The sequence below is a fragment of the Rattus norvegicus genome, chromosome 2 (genome assembly GCF_021556685.1).
Source record: "Rattus norvegicus strain SHRSP/BbbUtx chromosome 2, alternate assembly SHRSP_T2T, whole genome shotgun sequence".
In the NCBI taxonomy this organism is placed as follows: Eukaryota; Metazoa; Chordata; class Mammalia; order Rodentia; family Muridae; genus Rattus; species Rattus norvegicus.
The window spans coordinates 175,353,285-175,377,462 of record NC_141535.1 but is presented as its reverse complement, the minus strand read 5'-3'; the positions used below and the strand labels follow the sequence as shown (position 1 = coordinate 175,377,462).

General features: G+C 49.7%; 1 protein-coding gene and 1 long non-coding RNA gene across 21 annotated transcripts in view; both read right to left on the bottom strand.

Moving 5' to 3' along the window:
* LOC102547113 (uncharacterized) overlaps nucleotides 1-4,220 on the bottom strand; it is a 28,696-nt gene extending 24,476 nt beyond the window's left edge. The window contains exon 1 of the long non-coding RNA XR_015676270.1: nucleotides 4,098-4,220. This is a non-coding gene — a long non-coding RNA (uncharacterized LOC102547113). The remainder of the gene's footprint in view (nucleotides 1-4,097) is intronic.
* A 606-nt stretch (nucleotides 4,221-4,826) lies between these two features.
* Mef2d (myocyte enhancer factor 2D) overlaps nucleotides 4,827-24,178 on the bottom strand; it is a 29,004-nt gene continuing 9,652 nt past the window's right edge. For 3 of the 20 annotated variants that reach the window (XM_087634857.1, XM_087634859.1, XM_087634858.1), the window contains exons 2-12: nucleotides 20,636-20,819; nucleotides 19,959-20,162; nucleotides 18,110-18,244; nucleotides 17,140-17,350; nucleotides 16,879-16,935; nucleotides 15,086-15,276; nucleotides 14,633-14,653; nucleotides 13,373-13,502; nucleotides 9,139-9,358; nucleotides 8,527-8,833; nucleotides 4,827-8,250 (exon numbers count right to left, since the gene is read on the bottom strand). In XM_087634857.1, the coding sequence (XP_087490983.1) occupies nucleotides 8,239-8,250; nucleotides 8,527-8,833; nucleotides 9,139-9,358; nucleotides 13,373-13,502; nucleotides 14,633-14,653; nucleotides 15,086-15,276; nucleotides 16,879-16,935; nucleotides 17,140-17,350; nucleotides 18,110-18,244; nucleotides 19,959-20,162; nucleotides 20,636-20,689 (1,542 nt within the window). In that variant the 5' untranslated portion in view covers nucleotides 20,690-20,819 and the 3' untranslated portion in view covers nucleotides 4,827-8,238. 20 annotated transcript variants of the gene reach the window in all.

Sequence of the window (24,178 nt, the reverse complement as noted above, 5' to 3'; positions counted from 1 at the left end):
CAAGAGACCCACACCCTAGTTCTATTTTATATGGCAGTACTCAAGGAGTTTGTCCTTTAGCTAAAAAGGAAAGAAACTGCAAAAAGAACTTGGAAGTATTTTTTATTAAAAAAAAAATTGCATGTGTGTACACATGTGTGTCCTGAGAAAACCAGAAGGGATGCTGGATTAAGAATGTGTCCTGGGGGGGGCTGGGGATTTAGCTCAGTGGTAGAGCGCTTACCTAGGAAGCGCAAGGCCCTGGGTTCGGTCCCCAGCTCCGAAAAAAAGAACCAAAAAAAAAAAAAAAAAGAATGTGTCCTGGGGGGTTGGGAATTTAGCTCAGTGGTAGAGCGCTTGCCTAGTAAGCGCAAGGCCCTGAGTTCGGTCCCCAGCTCCGAAAAAAAGAAAAAAGAAAAAAAAAAAAAAAAGAATGTGTCCTGGGGGCTCAGTGATTAAGAGCATTGACTGCTTCTCCAGAGGACCTGGGTTCAATTCTCAGCACCCACAAGGCAGCTCCCAACTGTCCTTACATAGATGTGCAGGTAAGCAAAACATCAATGAACAAAAAATAAACAACAACAAAAAAAATGTTTGCTGACCTGAATTGTTTCCAGCACCCAAGTAAACATCTCACAATTTCCTGTAACATTAGTTCCAATAAACTTGATATGCCCTGTTCTGGCCTCCATTCATCCGCCGCCCCCCCCCCCCCCAACACACAAGAAAGTAAAATCACGTAAAAAGCACAACAAAAACATGCATTGTCTCTCATTTGTCTTGTGTAGGCACCATGCCAGATACTGTCATTCCCTAGCCAGTTTCCAGTCAGCATTCTTTCAGATCCTTGGGACGGTGTTAGAATGTTCGGTTGGTTTCACTTTATTTATTTTGTTTTGAACAGAAGTGCATGTATTCCTTGTTACTCTGAACTCACTTTATAGCAGCGAATGACCTTGAGCTTCTGAGCCCCCATCTCCTAGGATTCCACGTGTGTGGCACCACCTCTGAAGTCTTAGGTGCTGAGTGGAGTTTTGAGCCTGGTACTTCTGCTTGCTGGGCAAGGTCTCTGAGCTATATCCCTGTCCCTCCCCAAGCCATCTCTGCAGCCCCTGGAAGCAGTTCGTCAACTGAGGTCTCTTTCCAAGTGATTCTAGGTTGTGTCAAGTTGACAAAACCAACCAGGCCACACCTGCCATTTTGTACTATATGGGAAGCAGCATACTCAGTATTGACAAGTATTAAATCAAATTATAGTTCTGAAAAATATTGAAGAAGTTCTACATGGAGAACTGTCAAATAATCAGCCAAGGTTGACTGATTATGTTTTAGATTTTTGGTTGTGAGCCTAGCCTTTAACGGCTGAGCCATCTCTCCAGCCCGATGTTTTAGATTTTTAAGACAGGGTTTTACTGTTGAGCCTTGGCTGTCCTGAAACTCTGTAGATCAAGGTGGCCTAGAACTCAAGAGAGCTTTACCTGCCTCTGCTTCCCAAGTGCTGGGATTAAAGGCATGCACCACATACCCAGCCTTTATGTAAAAATAAATTTATCTCATTAGTATGAAAATTTGCTTAAGTTTCTTTTTGAGACATGGTCTCATGTAGTCTTAGCTGGGCTGGATGCTTTAATCTTCAATAATTTAAGATTATAAATATAGATCAGATAGTTTATGCATATTACAGAATTTTATTTAAAATAAATTTGGGGGTATATAGAGATAGCATAAGTATGCTTTCAGGTCCCCTACAGCAAAACTGGTAAAACTGGGTATGGTTGTCAGTGCCTGTAATCCCACACTGGGGAGACACAGACAGAGGGATTGGGACTTGTGGTCAGCTAGTATGACTAAAAGGACGAACTCCAGATTCAGTGGAGAGCGACAGAGGCCACCCTAGCTCTGGCCCTCATACCCGGCTGCACCCACATACATACACAAATAGGAACTTGTCATTTCCAGCAGATGTTTGATTTGTATATTTCACGTTCAGGATATAGAGAACATGAATTCAGCAGAAGAGAGGTTTGTGGGAAGCAAAGTTTAAGAAGCCACATGAGCCGGTTGTGGTGGTGCACGCTTTTGATCCTAGTAGAGGCAAGCAGAACTGCCTCTGCTTTGAATCTGTAAATTCAAAGCCAGTCTGATACAGTGAGTTCCAGGAGGGCAGAGAGAACCTGTGTCAAACAGCCTTAGGAAGGAAGGGAGGGAGGGAGGGAGGGAGGGAGGGAGGAAGGAAGGAAGGAAGGAAGGAAAAGAAACCCTGTGATAGACTCCTGATGTGTGTGAGTGTGTGTGTGTGTGTGAGAGAGAGAGAGAGAGAGAGAGAGAGAGAGAGAGAGAGAGAGAATGCATTGCTGTCAGTTTTGCTAGCAAATGTTCTTCTATCTCAGTTTTCTGAAGTAGATCTTATGTAAGCCAGCCTGCCCTGCAGTTCACTCTGTAATCCAGATGTCCTTGAACTCCTGATCCTCCTGCCTTAACTCATCCATGCTGGGACTGTAGGCACGTGTCTCTGCCCTACTTTAGCTTTCTGTGTTCATTTTGACATAGGTCCTACTGTGAAACCCAGGCTGCCCTGAACTCCCATTCTCTTGTCTGTCATCCAGCTCCTGGCTTACCTCTAAGTCTTTTCTTTACCTAAACTCTTCTGGAGACCTACAATGTAGAGAAGAAAGTCTCACTTGCTAAGGAAGGCCCTTCACATGGCCTCTGCCTATCACTTCAGCTCTACATGATATTCTCATTGGCTTTCACCAATATTTGATTTCCATAAGGCCCCATATGCCTAGCAAATTCCTACACACCTTCAAATGTTCAGTTCAAGCCCTTTCTCTAAGATACCTCCCAGACCACTAGTTTGGAGTGGATGTTCCCTGTCTCTCATCTCGCAAGCCCAGTTTTTGCTGGTTTTTTTTTTTTTAAAGATTTATTTATTTTATGTGATTACACTGTCGCTGTCTTCAGACACACCAGAAGAGGGCATCGGATCTTCATGACAGATGGTTGTGAGCCACCCTGTGGTTGCTGGGAATTGAACTCAGAACCTTTAGAAGAGCAGTCAGTGCTCTTAACCACTGAGCCATCTCTCCAGCCCTTGCTGGTTCTTTTGTCTCCTGTTCCTACTAGCAGTAAGAACCAACTGATTTCCTTTCTGTTCTGGTGTACACCCAGAGTCCAAAAACGGCATGGACTGAGCCTGGAAGGGGGCTTGTATTGGCCTGTTGAAGGCCTTGAGAACCAGCAAGGCTTTTGCACTTTATGTGGTGAGCTATGGAATACCACAAAGGGGTCAGATTATCAACAGAGCCAAAGATTATCAACCTGCCTAAGAAGGGCAGGTGTAATTAAAGGAGATAGGCAGCTGTTCACGTTGTATAGGAACATCCAGCAAGTGTCAGAACTAGACCACACTCTGGACTATGCAGAGTCCATAGACATACTACAAGGGTTTTAAACAATCAGGGCCTCCCGACTGAGTGGGACACAAACCACTCTGGCTAGGATAGTGTAGTGATTCATAGTGCAGGTCTCATTTCTATTCACATAAAGTTCTCCTGGTCCTAACACCACCCTGAGGCAGTTCAGCAACCCAGACTGCTTTAAGTAATACGTATGGGGATGTTCTGCCTGAGGATAAATACACATGTATGGGGGTGTTCTGCATGCATGCAGTGCTCGCAGAGGCCAGAAGAGGGCGTCAGACCCCCAACTCAGGCTGATTTTGATCCATGGCCCTCCACACAGACTACTCTTCCACTATGCTCAATTCAGGGAAAAACAGCACCTAGACAGGGGGACTACCTATATTTCAGAAGGGACACACATTACAGCTCATTAGTGCACTGGCCAGAACCAACTCCAAGACCCCATTGAACTATACAGGGGCTGGGAAAAACACCGGAAGAGACAGGCAAGAGAAGTTTTTGTGAGCAACAGTAAGGCTTATCCCAGACCCCAGTGGGTGATACCTACTGGTAGGAAGGAAGAGGAGGCAAAACAGACTGAGGCAATTGGGAGAGGGACTGAGCAGAAAGGGTTTATAAGAATTTGGATTCTGAGTCCACCTTGGAGAAGAGTCTTTCCCATGAGTGAGGATAAGCTGGGGTAGTACATCTTACCTGTACCTTCTCCCCTGGTGCAATGTCTGGAGAAGTTAGAGAACTATACTGCTGGAGATGACCTCATTCAAATGGCAGCTGGTAGGAGGCCACTGGTCCTTGGCATGTGGGCTTTCCACGGAGCTGGTGTATAGCATAATATTAGGGCAGATATCGAGAAACAGAAGCCACCCTTCCCATTTGAAACCACATGACATTACTTGCCTTTTTCTATTGGTTACTCAGTGTGGGAACAGGCAGATAGCAGGAGGCCATTGTGGAAGGATAGTAACATCTTTTTCTTATAGACAGGGTCCCTGCATAGCTGAGGATGACTGAACTTCTGATCCTCCTGCCCCTATCTAGAACATCTAGTGTGCACTGCCAAGCCTGCTTTTATGTGGTACTGGAGACTTAACTAGGCAAGCACTCTACCAACGGAGTTGCAGTCCCCACCTAGAGAACAACATCCTATTAACCCTTTCTTGAGCAGGGGAAGTCTGCTAAGAATGGCTGGCTGTAGTGGGAAGGCTAGATCTGACCCTAGGAACATTTGTTCTTCCCATGTTGCAAGATCACTTTCAAGGCTTCTACCTGGAGCAACTGCCCACAGCTCTGGGGCTGCCTCTGCTTTAAGAGTGCCTGAGAGACCTGACATCACAGTCTGCCCTCCAGATCATCACTCGTTCTGCCAGGCACACCAGGTTTTCTTCCCCTTACTCGCCGCACCAATGAAATCAAAACCCAAACTGAGGTATCAGAAACATGTTCTTTTTTCTTTTAATAGTAAACCTCTTTACAACAAATATAGTGAAAGAGTTTTCAAACCAAACTCGTAAGAATCTCGAGGACTTTTCTGAATGTGCAGAATACTAGAAAGCATCACCGTACAGCACAGAAAGAAATAATGAAAACAAATCAACAGCCACACACTTGGACTCACCCAAGACCCAGGAGTCAGGAGTGTGGGTGATTGTCAAGTTTGGGGGTGGGTCAGCTCTTGGCTGGCCCCATCCCTCCCTTCTTCCCTCTTTCTGGGATTGAATGGGGTAGAGAATTCAGATTCTCCTTGGGAATCAGCCCTCCTGTCCCATTATGTCCCATCCCTTCCGCTTACGTAGAGGCAGACAGGGCAGAATGAGGAGCTCCCAGCCTTCAGGAGAGCTGACATTCCCCCACAGGGGGTTCCAGAGAGTCGCATAAAAATAGAGAGAGAGATTTTTAGATACTTTCCCATCATTTTTGTCTCTCCAAACAAATAAATAATGAGCAAGAGAAGGTGCATTTCTTCCTTCCTGTTCGAGTGGGGGAGGGATGGGTGGATACACTGCTGGGGATGGAGGAAATGTGTTCCATTGAGGCATGTGGGGGTGGCCCTCAGTCCCACTATCCCTGAAAGTGGAGGGGAACCTGGGTGGGAAGGGCACTGGATGACGCCAGAGGCTACTTTGGCAAATACCCAGTTTTGTAGAGGGAGTGGATAGGAGGCAAATTTGGCTTGTGAGAGGAAGAAAGTAAGTCCCCATTTGAGGTCTGGGTTCCCAGGGATCCATTTACCTGGCCAGCCAGAAGCCCCTACATAGCCCCAGGAGAAACCTGGAGATACTGAACTTCAGAAATGTCACATATTCATTCATAGACTGCCCCTACTGTCAGGGACAGAGACACATAGGAACTCGTGTGTGTGTGTGTGTGTGTGTGTGTGTGTGTGTGTGTGTGTGTGATACACACCCACACACCCACACACCCACATGCAAGCGCGCACACACACGGCAATCACAAGCCAGGTTTGCTTTCGGGAAGCAGATGGCAAACTGTTGAATAGCACACTGTGAACTATAGGGGCTTCACCCCCAGCTGTGTGTATAATGGTGGCCAAACTCAGTCCAGGAAGGATAGGCCTGAGATGAAGCCGTGATTCCACATTTATTGAGCACCTGTCATCAACCCATTCAGCATTTACTAAGGGCCTATAATGTGCCAGCTACTTCAAGGGGAGCACAGAACTACACCCTGGCTTCTTTCAAAGCCGTAAGCAAGTCTCAAAACTTCCCTCTAGGAACTGAGGAGGGGGGCAAAACTCTGGGTAAGGGACGGTCCCTGCCCCATGGAAGGCAAAGCTCCCAGGAGGAAGAGGAACTTGAGTTGGCTCCATAAACAAGTCAGAACTCCAGGGATGGAACTGTGACTGGGTGGGGCTAGTGGACAGCCGTATGGAGGCAGAGCTCCAAATGTGAAGCCCTGGTGGAGGTAGGCTGTGGGGAGAAGAGGAAGGCCGACTAGCACTCCCTCCCCCAAACTTTAGTAAAATGTTTTGGGACTGAGAGCAGCCCAGGGAGGGGAGTGAAGCCACAGAGTTGGAAGCTGCCTATCCCTTGTAAACACATCCAGCTCACAGACACAGAGGCCCTTGGAGCTTGAGTCACTCAAAGGTACATCCGCACAGCTGCACACAAACACATAAATACAGGGTGAACCCAGATACGCCCCCACGAGCATGCTCACACCCCTCTGCTTCTGGCTCCTTCCCTGCATCAAGTGTCAAATACTACAAAAGGCTGGGTCATAGTTGGGCAAAGACCATCTTACTACAGCACTGAGCCTTGTCTAACTCTACCCTCCGGCTGGGAGGGAGCTCCAAGGGGGTGTGGCTGTCTCCCATCCCCTTTTCCTGGGTGGGAAAGCAGAGGAAGGGCAGGGATGGTGACAGAGAGCAGGCTGGGGAGGGGGCAGACTATTCCCTCCAATTTGACCTCAGATCCAGCAAGAGGCCCAAGGACCCAATGCTTCCACTGCCCCTGGTCTTGCTGCAGCCCCACTGAGGAGGCCACAAAGCATGAGTCTGGGAGAGGAAGGCAAGAACACAGCAGAAGAATCTCATCTGTACAGGACGGGCCATTTGAGTCATTATTATTACAATATACTTTGACAAAAATAGAATCTCATTTCATATCAATACAACAACAACAAACACAACAGTTTCCTGGACTGTTACACCACTAACATTTGAAAGGTCTCTATTTACAATTACAGTAGCAAGAGGGCAGGTATGGGATGTGGCCTGGAGGTGTAGGGACAGGAGGTAGCGAGACAAGGGGCATAAAGAGAGCTGGGAGGTGGGGCAGGGGCAGGAGCTCAGAGGCCTGGGGAAGGGCTAGGGGCCTCATCTACAGGAGCCTCTAGCTCCACAGACCATGCCATGTGCCTAGTGTGTACTCTCTGGACACAGGTGCACAAAGCCCCTGACAGGCCTCCTGACTTCAGTGCCCCAGGATGACTCTGGCCCACCTGGAGCCACTTCACTTAAGGTCATCTCCCAACTCTCCCAGGACATGGCCAGCTTTCTTTAGGGCTGGGGTAGGCTGAAGGATGGGGCGCTATTGCACTGTACATCTTAAAGGAAAAGCTGGGGGTAGGGTCCCAAGTCATCACACCCAGTCCTTCTGTCCTCCTCAGCTCTCTTTCTACAGCTGTCCCTCTCCACAGTTTCTTCTAGAGATTCCTACCTCAAGCCCTTGCCCTGGCCTCAGAATCCTAGGCAGCCTTTCTATCACCCAGATCTTGGGGTGTAGCACACAGGATCAGTGAGTGCAGTATGTATGCAGGAAGCTGAAGGGACCAGGATAGGTATTAGCCACGAACTGCCCAGAAGCAGAAACTCCACCTCCTCCTATATCCCGAGACACAAGCCCCTCATCAAGCCAGCTTTGGGTTTCAGTCCACTGTCTGGGTTTTGTTGTTGGGTAGTTTTTGGTTCTTTACGTCTATCTGGGAATGGGATGGGAGGGCTCCACATGCAGGGCTCGGCACCTGTCCTTCTCCAAGGCCTACCGCCTCCCCCCCTTCCTGCAGCATATGTGTACAACGTGCAAAGTGTCCCCCCTTTCCCGCAATAAAGAGAGTCCCCCATCAGTGAAAATGGTGGGAGCAAGAAAGGGGCAAGAGCATCCCTCTCTCTAAAGCGAGAATTTGAATTTAAAAATATAATAATAATAACAATAATAATAATAATAATATAATTATACACAAATGTAACCATCAACAGGACATGGAGCAGAAGAAAGGAAGTGGGGTCGAGCGGGAGGAGCCCAGGACAGGGAGGGGTGGGCGGTGAGATTGTCAACTCTTCATCAGGGAGGCTGAGAGATGGGAGTGGGAACCATCACTTTAATGTCTGTGAAGAAAGGAGATGGAGAAGGTGGTGTGAGGGGCAGTGTGGCCTATAGGATGCACCCACCCCTCTCCCCAGGGGTCACACTCTAGGGTGAGGCTAGCTGGAGGTCACTGAGCAGGGAACAATGCTGCAAGGAGGGGGTCGAGGGCTGTGAGTACTGACCCAAAAGAAATGCCTGGCCACAAGGCCTCAGGTGGGAAAGAAAACAGGCATGTGCATGTGGGGCATCCCTGGGTGACGCAGACACCGGCAGACAGAAGGGCAATGTTACAGTACCCAAGTATCCAGCCGCATCCTCTTCACAGCTGAGCCCTCAGCCTCAGGCTCTGGGGCTGGGCGCAGCAGGCCTAGTGTGGGCCCAAAGTCCCCCCGTCCATCATCCCGGTCCCCGGTCTCATAGGATCCTCCAGCTGGGCTGCTGAGACCTTCGCCAGGCTCAGGGCGGGCAGCTGGGAACACAGCTGGTGGAGGAGGTGCAGGGCTGCGTTCACGACTTGGGGACACTGGTTCTGACTTGATGCTGATGTGGGGGTGGGTAGTGACAGTGAGAGCAGCACCCACATGGGGCAAGGGGCTGCCAGGGCTGGAGTTCAGGGACACAGGGACAGTAACAAATAGCAAGAAGAAGTCAGCAGACAGGGAAACACAACAAAATGAAAGTGGGGAGTTGGGAGAGAGGGAGACGCATGTCAAAGGGAAAGAAGAGAAATGAGTGTTAGCTGCAATCTGTCCACACCACTCTGTCCATCTTCTAAAGCCTACACCCTCAGCTCTGCTGGCTGGGTAGAGGGCTCACGACTGCCACTTACTAAACACATACACAACTCCAAGGAGACCTTCTGTCCCTCACTCCCCACCGTCCCCATGGAAAGCCTCCCAAAGACTCACATGAGGTTGCTGAGAGAAACAGGGACCAAGTGGGGCTGTTGCTGAGGTGGCTGCTGTGGCTGTGGCTGTGGTGGCTGTGGCTGTGACTGTGGCGGTTGTGGTGGTTGTGGCTGCTGGGGCTGCTGGGGCTGCTGCCAGGCGGTGACGTTGCCTAGTGCCAGCCCTGCAGGTGAGCTGAAGGCTGGTAAGGAGGAAAGCTCTGCACTGGGCAGCTGGTAATCTGCAGTAAGAGAAAGGAGGGAGCCTGGGTGGAAGCACCTCCCCAGCCCTTCAGGGGGACAGGTGGTGTCTAAGCACAGACGTGAAGAATGGAGACTTCATGAAACGACAGAAGACAAGCCTGATGGTCACAGGCATGCTTTTTAAACAAGGTAAAGGACAAGTGGTTTTTAAGACATCATCAGTTTTAAAAATCAATCATGCCTAAGTATTGCTTTCATAAGGGCAGTTACAAAAAAGAAATGGGCAAGGGAAATGGAGAAGGCCCAGTATCGATCCAACTGCAGTCTTTTCACCTGCCCAGCTCCAGGCTGAGGAGAGGCAGCAGGGAGCTCTGAGAACTCCAGGATACTGAGACCAGAAAGCACAGAGGCCCCAAACACTCTCCCTTCTGTCTTGGCCCCACATACCTTGACTCTCCCTAACCAGGGCTTAGGCTCCCAGAGAGACACAGAGGAAATGGGTCTGACACCCAGTTTTCATGGCCCTGAGGCAGAAAGGGGCCTCATTTAGGGCCTAAGCTAGGGCCAAGTGGCCAAGTTTCCTGGGGACTTGGGACACTTCCCGTCTAAGCACTGATCTAAAGATATTGTGACGTCTACACTATTAAGGCACTGTGATGTCTGCAGCACTGTTAAGACACTTTGACCTCTGCCCCTCAACAAGTCCCTCACTTGCTATTTATATAGCTCCAGGATGCCTCTTGCTGTTTTCTCTGTTTCAGGTATTTAGAAATGCCTTCCCAAGAGCCATAAAGATGTGTACACAGTGGGAGGACATGCTAGAAAGATATGTACTGTCCAGGCACCCAACCTATGTTCCATTGTGAATCCAAGGTCACTTGCTCTAGCCCTGTTTGTGCAGGAAGATGGTTTGACCTCTGCAGCATTCAATGCTGAAGCTATGAGGACAGATTCTTGGCAACCTCCACTCACAGGCTGAGATCCTAGACAAGTGCTGACTGTCTAGAGCAGATACACCTCAGCACAGCCACCAAGGAAAAGCAAGTGTGGAAAAGCCATGTAGGACAGCAACATCATCAGGCTCCTGGTGAACAATCCAAGACTTACCAAGCACCACTGCTCACATGAGACAGATGTAGCCTCAGGTCTGAGGAGCTGCCTACTCACAGGAAAGGCTAGGCTAGTGGCAGCACCCATGGGAGCCCTGATGCCATGTTCCTTTATTTAATTCTATTTCTGCAGTGCTGGGCATGGAAGGCAGTCCTACACTTGCTGAGCACACTCACCACTGATCTTACCTGCACCACAGCCCACTCCACTTACTTTAGGTCAATGCCAGTTACCTATTTATTTATTTATTCATTTATTTATTTACCTATTTCTTTTTTTTTTTTTTTTTTTTTTTGGTTCTTTTTTTCGGAGCTGGGGACCAAACCCAGGGCCTTGCGCTTCCTAGGTAAGCGCTCTACCACTGAGCTAAATCCCCAGCCCTACCTATTTATTTCTTTAAAGTCTTTTTCCACCTAGAAATTTTTAAAAGTTTACTTTATGTGCATTGGTATTTTGCCAGCATGTGTCTGTGTGAGGGTGTCAGATCACCTGAAACTAAAGTTACAAATAGTTGTGAGCCACTAGTGAGTGTTTGGAGTTGAACCTGGGTCAGGTGGAAGAATAGCCAGTGCTCTTAACCACCGAGCCAACTCTCTAGCCACCCCCCCCCCTTACCTCATTTTAAAAACCAGTATAAATGCAAAATGTGGCCTCTAGGACTAATTATATTCAATGCTTATTATACAAACAAAATCAGGCCCAGAATAGGCCAGGGCATTACCTAAGGACCTCAAGGAGAAATCAGAACCCAACTCTTAGTCCTGCCCAACCCCAGCACATTAGCTCTATCTACTGGGGAGCTTATTTCCTAAGGACCAAGAGATCAACCTTCAGGCCATCTGGCTACCTCTTTAAGCTGCTCTCGTCACCACAGACAGATCTCTAGAGGTAGTGGCCACAAAAGCCAGGCCCATGTCCTCTGGAGCAGGATATCACCATAGTAAATCACCCAGCACCTACTGGAGCTTGGCTCACATCAGATGTGGTACCCGCAAATGTCTGCTGCTGACAGAAGTCTCCTCAGCTACTCCTGTAGCAACAGGAACTGGAGCTTTCTCGGGGCCAAAGCTTGCTTGCACATCCTAGAGACACAGTAGTCCAAAAGAGAGCTGAGATAAACTAACTTCTCTCCTGCTTCCCAAGACTGAATGGGGGAAGTGCAGGTAGCCACCATGGTAGGATTCCCAAACAAAGCTTCTGAGGAGATCTGAGCTGTGTTCAGCCTACTTTCCCATTAGACTCAGGAAGTTGGTTTTTTCCTTGTCTTGGGAGTGGGTAACAGGCTGGGGGAGCCTCATCTCCCTCTTACTTATGTTCCCTGAACTAGGCCCACAGGCTGCCACTTCTGAAGCAGTCAGCCCCTCCCCAGCCTCAAAATCAGTAACCTGGGAGTGGGTATGCATGTGAGGCACCCAAGGAACTGGGGTCAGAGACATTCGAGCAGGCAAATCTGCCCAGAGTCATTGATATCTTGGTCCTTGCAGAGGCACAAAGCAGGCTGCTGTCTGCCACTCAGGCTATCTCCTGCTGCTAGGAAGAGGGCAGAGGTGGGATCTGTACCTTAACATGCTTCTGATCAAAAAGGACTTGCAGAGGTACAAGAGTCACCATAGAACAACTTGAACACTGGCCACTCAAGTGTGAGGATCAGTAATGAAAGTGGGAAAGGGATGAGGAATGCCTCCTTATTGAGACAGAGCTTACTGCCACATGAAAGCTTTGAGGCCAGGTAACAAAGCATTTCCCTACTAGAGAGTCCTTCCTGGCCAGACACAGCAGCCTGAATGCAGCCAAGGATGGCCGGCTGTGGGCATCACACTCTGTTCTGGAACGTGTGAGAGGCTGACAGAGCCATGCCAGCTTGCACTATATGTCTCACAGTTCTACCCAGAGGCCTTTGCCATGTCCCCAGGTAACTGTTCACCTTTAGACCTATCCAGCCACCAACCATCACCAGGCTTATCCTGCCTCCCACTCACTGCTGCACTGAGCCATCTCTGCTCAGGAAACTAGCAAATCCACTCTGCATCCAGGAAGCTTTGCTGCACTGACCATGTTCCCTTCCCCAGTCCCCAAACCAGGACCCTATTAGCCTGATGTGCCTGAATCATCTACTCAGGTTACCTCTGACCTGTCCCCCTCACACTGGATAGGAGCTACTCTTCCACAAGGACCTATGTTAAAAATAAAAGATAACCTGGTTAAAAGTAAATTTTATATTAACAACGCATTAAAAGAAAGTATGTCTTTGGGATATACTTTAGCACAAATAATGCCTTGGGGATACATTTAAGACTGAAAAAGAACTTGTTTCATCCAAAGTTCAAATCAAGAATTTTGTTATTTCTGTTTATAAACTTTTTTAAAAGTTTATATGTGTATATGTTTGTATGTATGCCACATCATATGGTCAGGTACCATAAGAGGCTGGAAGAGGATGTTGGATCTCCTAGAGCTGGAATTACAAGTAGTGAGTAACCCAGTGTGGGTGTTGGGCACTGAACTTGGACTCTCGGAAGTGCAGCAAGTTCTCCTAACTGCTGAGCCCTCTCTTGAGCGTGTTTTGTTGTTTCAGACAATGCCTCAAGTAACTGAGCTGGACTTTAATTCCCTGTGTAGTTGAGGGTGATGATGAACTTCTGATTCTCTGGTTTCCACCTCCTGGGTGCTCAGATTACAGACAAGTGCTACCACATCTGGCTTATAAATAGTGCGAGCAACTGGGCATAAGGCTTCATGCCTGTGAGATAAACCCTTTCTTTACCAATTGAACCACACCCCCCAGCCCAGGATTCTGTTTTTATTTGTTTGATCTACTAATTATTACAACACTAATTAGTGAAGGACCTACCTCAGATTGGAAGGAGCATCCAGTGACCGTCTCTGGTCAGCCCCTGCCCTATGCACACGTGCACAATGCACCAAGTTACATGAACACTCACCTGTGTTGTAGGCAGTGGGCATGGAGGAGAAGGGGAGGCCCTGGCTGAGTAAACTTGGTGTTGCCACGGAAACCACTGGGGTGGTGAGCGAGTGGGTAGACTGGGAGACCCCAAGGCGCTGGGCATTGTTCTGTAGGAGAAAACTGTCTGTCAAAAGATGGCAAATGGGAGGGCTGTCTCAAGGTGGTCAACAGTACTGTATCTGAACTAGGTCCCTGAATCCCAAGGGGAGGGATCATAGCATGGAAGCCCGCAGACTCACAAACACAGTTCGTGTGTTTGGAATCCTCAAGACTCACACAGAAAAACATGCACACACAGATTCACTTGCATCTGCACCCATACAGACAGGAAGGCATGGGGGCAGCCTGTAGCTTAATGTGAACACTGCCCTGGTACCTGGGTGGAGGGACAGAGGAAGAGATATGGTCTCTCTTGGGCTAAGACCAGTGAAGTATCTCTACCCATTACAGTAGCAGAGGCCTCAAGAGATGTCTACTGGCATCTGGGAATGAAACGTAGGATCTGGGGTGGCATGTGATTGCATGTATGCACACACGTGTGCAGGGCTGTCAGCTCCATCTGCTGCTGAGTCACTTGTTTATCCAACTCCACGCTGGGGCCGAAACTGCCGGTGTGTTGGCCGCCAAAGCCTGCTTGCCTTTTCCAGCCTTTCTGGCCTCCTGTCAGCAAGCTGGGGAGGAAGCACCCTCCTCTTTCCTGGCTGCTGCTGAGTGTAAGCACAGGAGGGGATGTGCATGTCTCTAAGTGTCTGTGAGATGGGTTCGGGGTAGGAGGTGAGTGAACAGGCTGGCAAGGACAACTGCAGTACTGACTGCCTTAGGCCTCAGACTTTCCTAGATTTTCTTCTAAGGATTGGATTTGTGTCTTGGGTTCCAATGTTGTGTGGGGTCAGGAGGCCAATGGAAACTAAGAGCTTAATTCAGGCATCTATCTGAGGCCTCTAAGGCCTGGGGGTAGTCTCATACTCTTTTCCACATGCATACACGTATTGGTATCTGAACAAGTATGATGATACACAGACATCCGTGCACACGCAGATGACATGTGCATGCCATGTCCAGCCCTCCCCTTATCCATTCACCTTAGTACCCCACTCAGCTCTATGCACAGCTCTTGGTAACAACCACACATTAAACACACAGGGAGAAGGCAGGTACACAAACTCATGCTGCAGACAGAGTAACATTAGGCAAAGCTGAAACTCAAAGACACTTTTAACATCTCAGCCACACTTACCAGATCTAAATGGTCCTCAGTCTGGGAGCAGAAATAAAACCAAAAGGATGGTTCAGGCTATGGCTCCTGCCCTTCCCATGCGGCCACCCCATTCCCCTATCTGCCTAAGAGCAGAATGTTCTTTCTGGCCCAAAAGGACATCTACTCTATCTGATAGCCATAAAATGCTGCATCCTGGCCTCCGCCAGCCAGATATCATCACCCAGTGCTTATTCTCATGGTACAGTGTGGGTTCCTTCTATCATCTTCTCTAATACCGAGCCTTTTCTCCTATCTCCTGTTCATTTATACTGCCCTCTGGTCAGCACTGCTGTGGTCCAAAGACCCTCAGGGAAGAAAGTGTTCAAAGTCATGCTGTCTTTCTCTCTCAAAAGTCCTACCTGCTACTAACCTTCATTTTCTTGCTTTTCTTCCCACCTCCCAGCCCCTGCCAAAGCCCAAAAACCCACTCACCAAATGATGCATTAACCCTTTGCCTCCCTGGGAAGTGATGACCCGCAGATCAGGCTTGCGGCTGGGGGCTCCAAGCTGGGTGTTGTGGGTGGGTGGGGGTGGAGACTTGGCAGGGATGACCTTGTTTAGGCCGTTGCCATTGGCCACAGGGAGGAGGCCGGGGGAAGCCCGGGCACTGACGTAGCCATTCCCTGGAGAAGTGAGATGAGGAACCAACAATGCCAGCCTGCCCCCATACCTGCCAGCTGCCCCAGACAGCATATCTGCCACCTGTAGGCTCCCAGAGGCCTGGTGAGGCTCTACATGGATGCTGAACTGTCTGACATTGCCAAAGCCTTGGTCCCCAATCACTTGACATAAAGTCAGTCTCTAAGCCACAGTGATGGGACCAGAGGTAGAAATGACAAGCAACCACTGCCTCTGCCAGCCCCGGGCACTTGAGAGAGCCCTGCAGCCATGCTTTTCCCCATGCCTGGTGCTCAGACACCCCCATCTGTTCCATAGAGGACACACAATGACAGGAGTGGGACAAGGTGGCCGGCTGTGATCTGGTCTTCATTAAGGAGCCAGATTACCAGAGCCAGCCAACCATTTAGATTGTTTCCTTGTCAGGAGCTAAAACTCTGTCCTTTTGATCAGCACAAGACAAGTTGCCTGACACCATGGGGAAAGGGCGCTGACTGCTGGTAATGGTGTTGCTGGCACTGGGGCTGACAATATGGTCACTATTATAACTAGAGCCGGTGAAAAAGGCATCACAACTTTTACATTTGCTCTGCAATCTGCCATGTACAGGTCTTCCACACACAGTATCATACATGTTCACATCAGCCCTGTGAGGGGCACAGGATGGACATTTTGTCAGTTCTGGGCACATGACACTAGAGGAAGCATGACACTAGCTGAGAGCTGTGAAGACTTTTCCACAACCACCCAGGGCATCTCACAGAGAGCCCAATGCTGGGCTCTAGGGCTGTGTGAGCAAGGCCTGGAGAGAAGGGTTATGCCTTTAGTCAACAGTTTTGTGACTCTAGTGCACAGCCACTGCTACAGTGCCCTCACGCCCACCGACCTCACACAGGGCCCATAATGACCAGGACAGGACATGGGAAGTACTGGCCGAGACTGAGCTGAAAGAGCCTGAGGTTTAGGAATGTGGGTGATCCCTAAATTCCACCTTTCTCTATCCCCTAAGAGCACATGGTTATCCTCACAGTGTGTTGCTGTTTCTATCCCAACTCCAAGATCACTCTGGGAATGGTAAGAATGACAGGGTGACGTCAATGGTGACATTAAAAGGAGGTCACTAGTCAGACACCAGCACAGATCAAGAGCGGCTACAAGTGTCTGGGCAATGGTAGTTTCTTCCTATGACTCCAGTATGTAGGCCTACAGGTACACATCTGTATAGTGACTCCATAGGAGCATGGGGCCTCTGTGTACAGGTGGTGTTTGAATGCCTACCATTTGTCTAGACAAGTCCTGATCCCAACAAGATGACCCATTTTAATCTGAAAATGCTGGACCATGGCCAGGCATAGTGGTGCATGCCTTTGATCCCAGCACTCAGAAGGCAGAGGCAGGTGGATTCTATGAGTTTGAGGGCATCTTAGTCTATATAGCAAGTTCCAGACCAGCAAGGCTACATAGTAAGACCTGTCTCTAGAAAAAGAAAACAAGAGGGGGTTTGGTGGGCTAAAGTCCTCTGATACATCCTGCTTTGGCCCTATCATCCTCCTCCCTTTCCATTAGGTCCCTGGTCTGAGCCACCCTACGGAGGCAGCTACACTCACCAACGGGGCTGGGGCAGGCTCCATTAGCACTGTTGAGGTCTCCACCCAGCATGGCTCCTGGGAGAAAAGCAGAGCTACCATGAGCTTTGTCTTGGGGACTGGACAAGAAGAGGGGGCTCTGAGGAGTCCTAGGCCATTTCCCTTCAAGAGTCCTATACATGCAGAAATGCTGCAAAGGGAAGACCCGCCATTGAAAATAGAAGCCCAGAGCCCCTTCAACACACAACTTCCACTTCAGTGACTCCCCTCCAGCCCACTTACCTGCACTAGCAGGCCGCTGGGGCAGGCCCGGAGAAACACTGTTTCTCTGTAGTGCTGGCTGCTGGGGGGACAGGAGCCGTGGGTCCGTAAGGGATGATGTCACCAGGGAAGGAGTGACCAGAGAGCTACTTGGATTGCTGAACTGCATGGAGCTCTGATTGGACACGGGCACTGTGACAGGCATGGCAAAATTGGGGGCCGGAACAGATGACTAGACAGAAAGATGGAGGGTAGTGTCACACCAGGTGAATCTCTCCCCCTCGACCCATTTTTGCCTGAGAGGGTAGACACAAGAGTTCTTTGGTTCCTGAACTGTATCTCCAAAGGCCAGAAGCTTGGGCTCCCTGCCTTCAGCCCTTTGGTAGCCCTGCCTACCTCCCATCAGAAAGGTGAGAGCACCTTGCTACAGCTCTGATCCAAGGTGAGAGAGCCAGGCTCTGTCCACTGCAGATGGGATCGGATACCCCCCAGTGGAGGTGGGTTAGTCCTCAGCCAGGCAGGACACACTGGGAGCAAGTTAGTGCCCTGGGGACAGACCCAAACTTGCATATTACCGAGGATATGGCTTCACTAGGTGGCCACCACCATCTGGCCTGCTTTGGGAGCAGCTCAAGCCCACCTCTCTGCCATCCCTTTAGCAGTTCTGCTTCCTTTACACAAAGCTGAGTGACTGAAGCAGAGGTGCCAAAGCACCCCAAGGGGGTCCCCCATATAATGGGACAAAGAACAGTTCCTCTCCGTTTCTGGAGACTCACAGCACCTGCACTGTCTGCTAGTGAGAGGACACTGCAGGTCTCTCTAGTTTATGCAAGAAGGGGGCTATCAAGACCAAGGCCAGGAGCTCCTCAGTGCTCAGTACCAGCTCAAGGATGGCTCAGCATAGCACATCCACCAGAGGCAGCCGAGGCCGGGCAGGGCTGGGTGAAGCCACACCATGCAGCACAGGAGGCTGTCCTCCATGACTACTCACGGCCAGTCTATAACTCTGCATCATCTTATCAAACTCCTCGTCTATCTTTTTATACTTCTCCTCCGTCTGGGGGGTCAGGGCAAACGCCTCGTCCACCTCGGGGCTCTCACATTCCCTGTGCTTCTTGTGCAGCGCCTGGGGGAGGGGCCGGAAGGGGGCCAGAGAAAAGGTGAGGAGGGCTCACCCCATAGCGCCTGAAGAGCCCATCCAGTTCCTCACTGGCCCGCCGGTACTTGTCCTCCAGCAGGGGGCTCTGCTCCAGTGAGTCCTCCCCATCCGGCTCTGGGCTGTCACAGCCGTTGAAACCCTTCTTCCTCAGGGTCTGCAACCGCACCATCCAGTCAGCCAGCCAGCAATGGTCCTCCCGCCTCCTCCAAGCTCCTCCCCAAATCCCCTACTTGGCTCCAACCTTCTCTCCCATGGTTCCCAGATGTTCTAGTCCTCCCCCCCCCCCCCCAGCCATCCTCCCGTCCCTACAGTGTTCCCTGGGGCAGGCATGCTCCACAGCTGTCTAGGGAGAAGCCAGGTTCAGCCAGCTCCCTAGAAAGTGTGTTTGGGGGTGGGGACTCTGCCCGTGCAAACCCTAGGTTCTACTTAGGTGAGAGAAACTGAAGGGAGACAGGAAAGGATACAGAAGTACAAAGGACCTGCCTCACTCACTCACTGAGCTTTTTGCCTTATACTACCCCAGACTCAAGCTACCTGTGCTCACTCAGAACACCAAAGATACCTGACTTGTTTTGGTTTGTTTTTAATCAAATCACATTTATCTGTCTATCTATCTGTCTATCTGTCCATCTGTCTATCTGTCCGTCTGTCCGTGTGTGTGTGTGTGTGTGTGTGTGTGTGTGTGTGTGTGTGTGTGTGTAAGTGAGAGGACAACCTGCAGGAGTTGGTTCCTCCTCCACCACAGGGTTCCTGAGAATTAAACTCAGGTCATCAGGCTTGGCAACAAGTGCCTTTACCTAATAAGTTATTTTGCCAGCCTTTGCTTCATTTTAATTTTATTTATTGTGTAGTTTTTTCCCCCAAGACAGGGTTTCTCTGTGTGGCCCTGGCTATTCTGGAACTTGCTCTGTAGATCAGGCTGGCCTTGAACTCACAGAGTGCTGGGATCAAAGGTGTGTGCCATCACTGTCTGGATTTAAAAAAAAAACAAAAAAAAAACAAAAAAACTTTATCTCATGTATATATGTTTTGCCTGCATGTATGTGTACCACATGAATGCCTGGTGCCTACAGGGTCAGAAGAGGGTGGACCCCACCCCTGGAACTAGAGTAACGGGCGTTCATGAGCTGCCATGTGGGTGCTGGGAACTGAACTCAGGTCCACTGGAAAAGAGCCAGTGTTGTTAACCTCTGCACCCCAAGTTGGCAACCTGAAGTGAGAAGCATGAATTAGGTCATCTCTTTGCTCACAGAACACTTCTTTAAGCCAGTATTGCTCCATCTGTGGAGTTACCACAGCCAAGAGAAGCCAGACCACCTGCCTAAGGTCACATGGCAAGAAAAGGCCAGAGATTCATCCCAAAGCTCATATCCTTCAACATTTCACATCTTGACCCTGAAACAAGACAAGAGCCACACAAACCCACAAAGGAACAGAACTGAGAGACAGGAACAAAGAGGGAGATACAAGGAGTATCACAGAGAATGAAGGAAGGAGGAGCCCAAAGCACAAGACAGCAGGATGCTCCTCAGACCTGGTAGACCACATGCCTAAGTTGAGCTGAGGCCTGGTGCTGGCTACATGACTCATGCCTTTGCTGTCAGACCCCTCCTTCCTTGGACCCTGGGTTCAGGAGAAAAGAGAGGTTTACACATGAGCAGAGGTGGGCCCAGGCGCGCACCTCAATGATGTCAGCATTGGTGCGGCTCTCATGCGGCTCGTTGTACTCCGTGTACTTGAGCAGCACCTTGTCCATGTCGGTGCTGGCGTACTGAAACAGCTTGTTGGAGTGGTTGAAGATGATGAGCGCGATCTCACAGTCGCACAGCACACTCAGTTCGTAGGCCTTCTTCATCAGCCCAAACTTCCGCTTGGTGAATGTCACCTGCAGGAGAGTAGTGGGTGGCCAGGTCTGATAAGAGTCCCCCTGCCCATAGACATAGCCTCTACCCTAGAGTTCTACACTCATGGTGACTCAGCCATGGTTGATGGAAATCCATGGTCTAGAAAGGAACAAAATAGCACCAGAGCCAGCCTCAGCCAAGAAAGGAGGCCACCACGTCTCTGTGTGCAGTGGGCTAAGAAGAGCAGCATACCTACCAGTTGAGGAGGGGGAGAACTCTTGCTGAGATGAGGAAGCTGTAGGTGTGGCAATGGTGTGGGGTCCTGGCCCATCTCAGGCCAGCAAGCCAAAGAGGTACACAAAGTGCTCCTCTCTCTGCTTGGACCCATCCTCTATTGGAACCGTCACTGAGTCCCTGGGTTTCCAAGAAACCTCTCTTTTACAACTGGTCATGGGTGTCAGAGTTGGCTCTCTGTCCTTGCTCGCCTACCACAAGGGCCCTGGGACCTCCTCACCTGGCGGTTCCGTTCATCAGTGATTCGCTGGATCTGAATCTTTTTCCTCCCCATCTTCTCCAGGGGTCCTTAGTGCCAGAGAGGAAGGGGCTGCTGGGTGGTGATCAGGAGCCTCACACTGTGCTCATGAATGTCTGGGACTAGTGCTCAGTTCATGGTCTGCAGAACACCTATGCACAGCCTCCTAGAAGGGGTCATAAGAGGACTGTTAGACCCCCAACCCCCAGCCTTGTTTGGGATGTGGGCCAGGCTATTACAGCCTGTGAGAGACTGGTGGCATCTCTGCCCCATCCCCAAATTGCAACAATATTGGCTATAGAGGAAATGCCCCCCTTCCCATACCAGGTACAAACTGGGCTCCCACTGGGACCAGGGCTTGGTCTAGGTTGATTCCCCAAGTCACTGCTGTCCTTGGGCTTTAGGTCACACAGAAGATATAGGGCTCTGAGGGTCTGCTTCTTGGAGAGCACCCATACCCTGTTCTTTAGGAAGCTTGTCTGTACTGTGTGCTGTACACTCCCAACCCCCTACCACTACCACAGCCTGTACCAGTGGAGACTCCTATGTTGGAGACAAAGTGAGAAGATACTGAGCTAATGCCTTCCCAAACTACAGGCAACAAGCAGAGAGAGGATGCTGGATGCATATATTGGTACCTGGCATCCAGTCCAGGTTGTCAGTCTGGGGACAGTGGAATGTGGAATTACAGAATGCACACCCTAGTCAGAGCGTCTGGACATTAGTGCACTTCATTTGCTCAGGCCAAGAACACTTCTGTTTGAAGGGTGTTCTGCCACTTAGAAACAGACAAGCTGCTTTAGGCCAGAGGGCAGCAAGTGTATTTCCCAGAGCACCTCACACTGGGGACTCAACCCAGAGTCCTGTGCACACCTGGAAGGTGCTCTGCCCAGCTGCATCCTCAACCCCCATTTTTATTTTGTGAGCTAAGATCTTGTTAAGTTTCCTAGGCTGGCCTTCAACTTGTGATCCTCTTGCCTCAACCTTCCAATAACCTATGGTCACAGGTCTACACAAAAGTCTGGCTTTTTTCTCTAATTATTGCAGTGCCAAGTATGGAAGCTAAAGTTTCACACTCCCTAGGTAAATGCTCCACTGCGGAATTTACCCCCATTCAGGTAAGTGTTTCTGAAAAGGGTCAGAGAGTCAGTGCTGCAGGCTGTAAATTCTTTTGCACCGTTTAAGCTCTGCTACAGGCAAGGCAAGCAGCCTAACTGACAAAGACTGTGGGAAAGGAGGTGGGTGTGGTAGCTAAGGTTTTTAATTCCAGTGCTTGAGAGGCAGAGTAAGTTGAGGTCAGCCTGGTCTACATAGTGAGACCCCAGCCTTGACAAAACAAACCCCAGAAAGAAAACAAAACACAAATAAAACCCATAAAAATAATAATTAAATGGGATAAATAAGTAAGTAGATAGGGAGTGGAGGGATATGCAAAGAGGGGAACAGGAAACTGAAGAGCTGGCTCAGCATTTAAGAGCCCTTGCTGGTCTTGTCGAGGACCTGGGTTCAGTTCATAGCATCCATTTGGAGAGTTACAACTATCTGTAACTCCAGTTCCAGGGGGTCTGATGTCACCTTCCAGTCCCCACAGACTCTGCACGTACATGGTGAACAGACACATTCCACAAAGCCTGAAGGTTACAGAGGAAGTGGAGTGGTTAGTTCACTGGATACCTGATATGATGGCGTGGGGAAGGGAAGGTGTGAACCTGCTTAAGATCATCACAGATCACAGAACTTCCCTTCGGGCTTGTCTAGCTTCCACTCAGCCTAAGCGTCTACAGAGAGCATCTCAGCTCCTTGCCCTGAAGGAAGAGTAATTTGTCTACATGTATAGAAGGTAACCAAAAGAGGGAACCAGCATCTCTCCTCTTGTTCTGATTCTGAGGAGCTCCATAGTTCCGGGCCTTCCTCTGGCCACGCCCCACATCCTAGCCCTGTGTGGCTCAAACAAGCTCTAGTTTCTCTGGGCCTGTGACCCAAATCCTTGCCCAATGCACTGTAGGGGCTCCACCCAGGACTTCCAGGCTTTATCCTAAGTCTCAGAGCTACCCACAACTGCCCTCCTTGGGCTGGGGGTTGGAGAAGGGCACACTGGGGCAAGGGCTATGGTAAATTGGCCTCTTTAGGTGGGTTTCTCTGGCTCAGTCTCAAACTCCAATCTTTTTTTTTTTAAAGATTTATTTATTATATATGAGTACACTGTAGCTGTCTTCAGACACACCAGAAAAGGGCATCGGATCTCATTACAGATGGTTGTGAGCCACCATGTGGTTGCTGGGAATTGAACTCAGGAGCTCTGGAAGAGCAGTCAGTGCTCTTAACTGCTGAGCCATCTCTCCAGGCCTCAAACTCCAATCTTGACCCACAATGCAGGGTGCCCTGACTCCCCACTGGCCAGGTGGCTGTCTTCCTTCTTGTCCCTTTCTTGTTTCCTGCTCTCCACCTTCAGACCATGAACAGACTCTTTTTATTTGTTTGTTTTTCTTTGTTTTTTGGAGCAGAGTTTCTCAGTGTAGCCCTGGTTGACCTGGAAATCACTCTGCATATCAGGTTGACATTGAACTTAGAGTTCACAGACCCGCCTCTGTCTCCCAAGTGCTGAGATTAAAGGTGTGCAGCACCAGCACCAGCACCATCACCCACCACCCAGACCATGAACAGATTCTTGAAGACAGAACTTCTCTGCCTGCTTATGGTCCATGCTGTCTCCTCAGGCAAGTTAGAGTGAACTGTCCTAGTGTTTTCAGTTTACTAAAAAGCTATCCCAACACTCTTTCTAACATTATCAATTGTGATTCTCTTCTGTGCCTGGTTCACTAAGGTTAAAGCTTCATGAAGCAGGAACTTGAATCTGTCTTTTTACTATACTATTGCCCGTACAAAGAAAATATTATGAGCCTGTAGAAGTCCTTCCTGCAGTCTAATCTCTGTCTGTCCTGCTGTTCTCTGTGGAGTTAGAACCTTCTACCAGCTGCCCTCAAAGCCTATCAGTTCAGACATCACCGACTCTCCAACCAACCCTGCCACCCTCACCCTCATCGCTCCCTACACTCAGCTCTACTGGTGCAAAGGGTGAGACTCTAAGTCTTCTAAGGAGCAGCCCTGAGCACATGGAGATGGAGAGGATGGGGTTGCTTAGGCAACTGTCGCCTGGCAACCAGCTCCCTGGCTGATCTCCTACACTGCCCCCCCCCCATCCCTGCCGCATGCTGGGGGAGCTAGGATATAAGAGAGATCATGGCTGAGAAGGCAAGGAAGCCAGAGAGATATAGTAAGTATCCTTTATCAAAGGGAACCTGTCTAAGAGGCCAAGCCTCAACAACCCTGACTCCCTCTATACTAGCTCAGCCATTTATAACCCCATGCCTCCCAGGGTCTCCCTCACTGCTACTCTTCCTCTGCCAGAATTACCCTGCAAGAGGACAGACCCTGCCTTGGCCAGTCCCTTCTCCTAGCTAACCACAGTTCTCTTACAAAGCAGGCTCTTTCCACTCTGCTGTCCATTCCCCATCGCTTTGGACT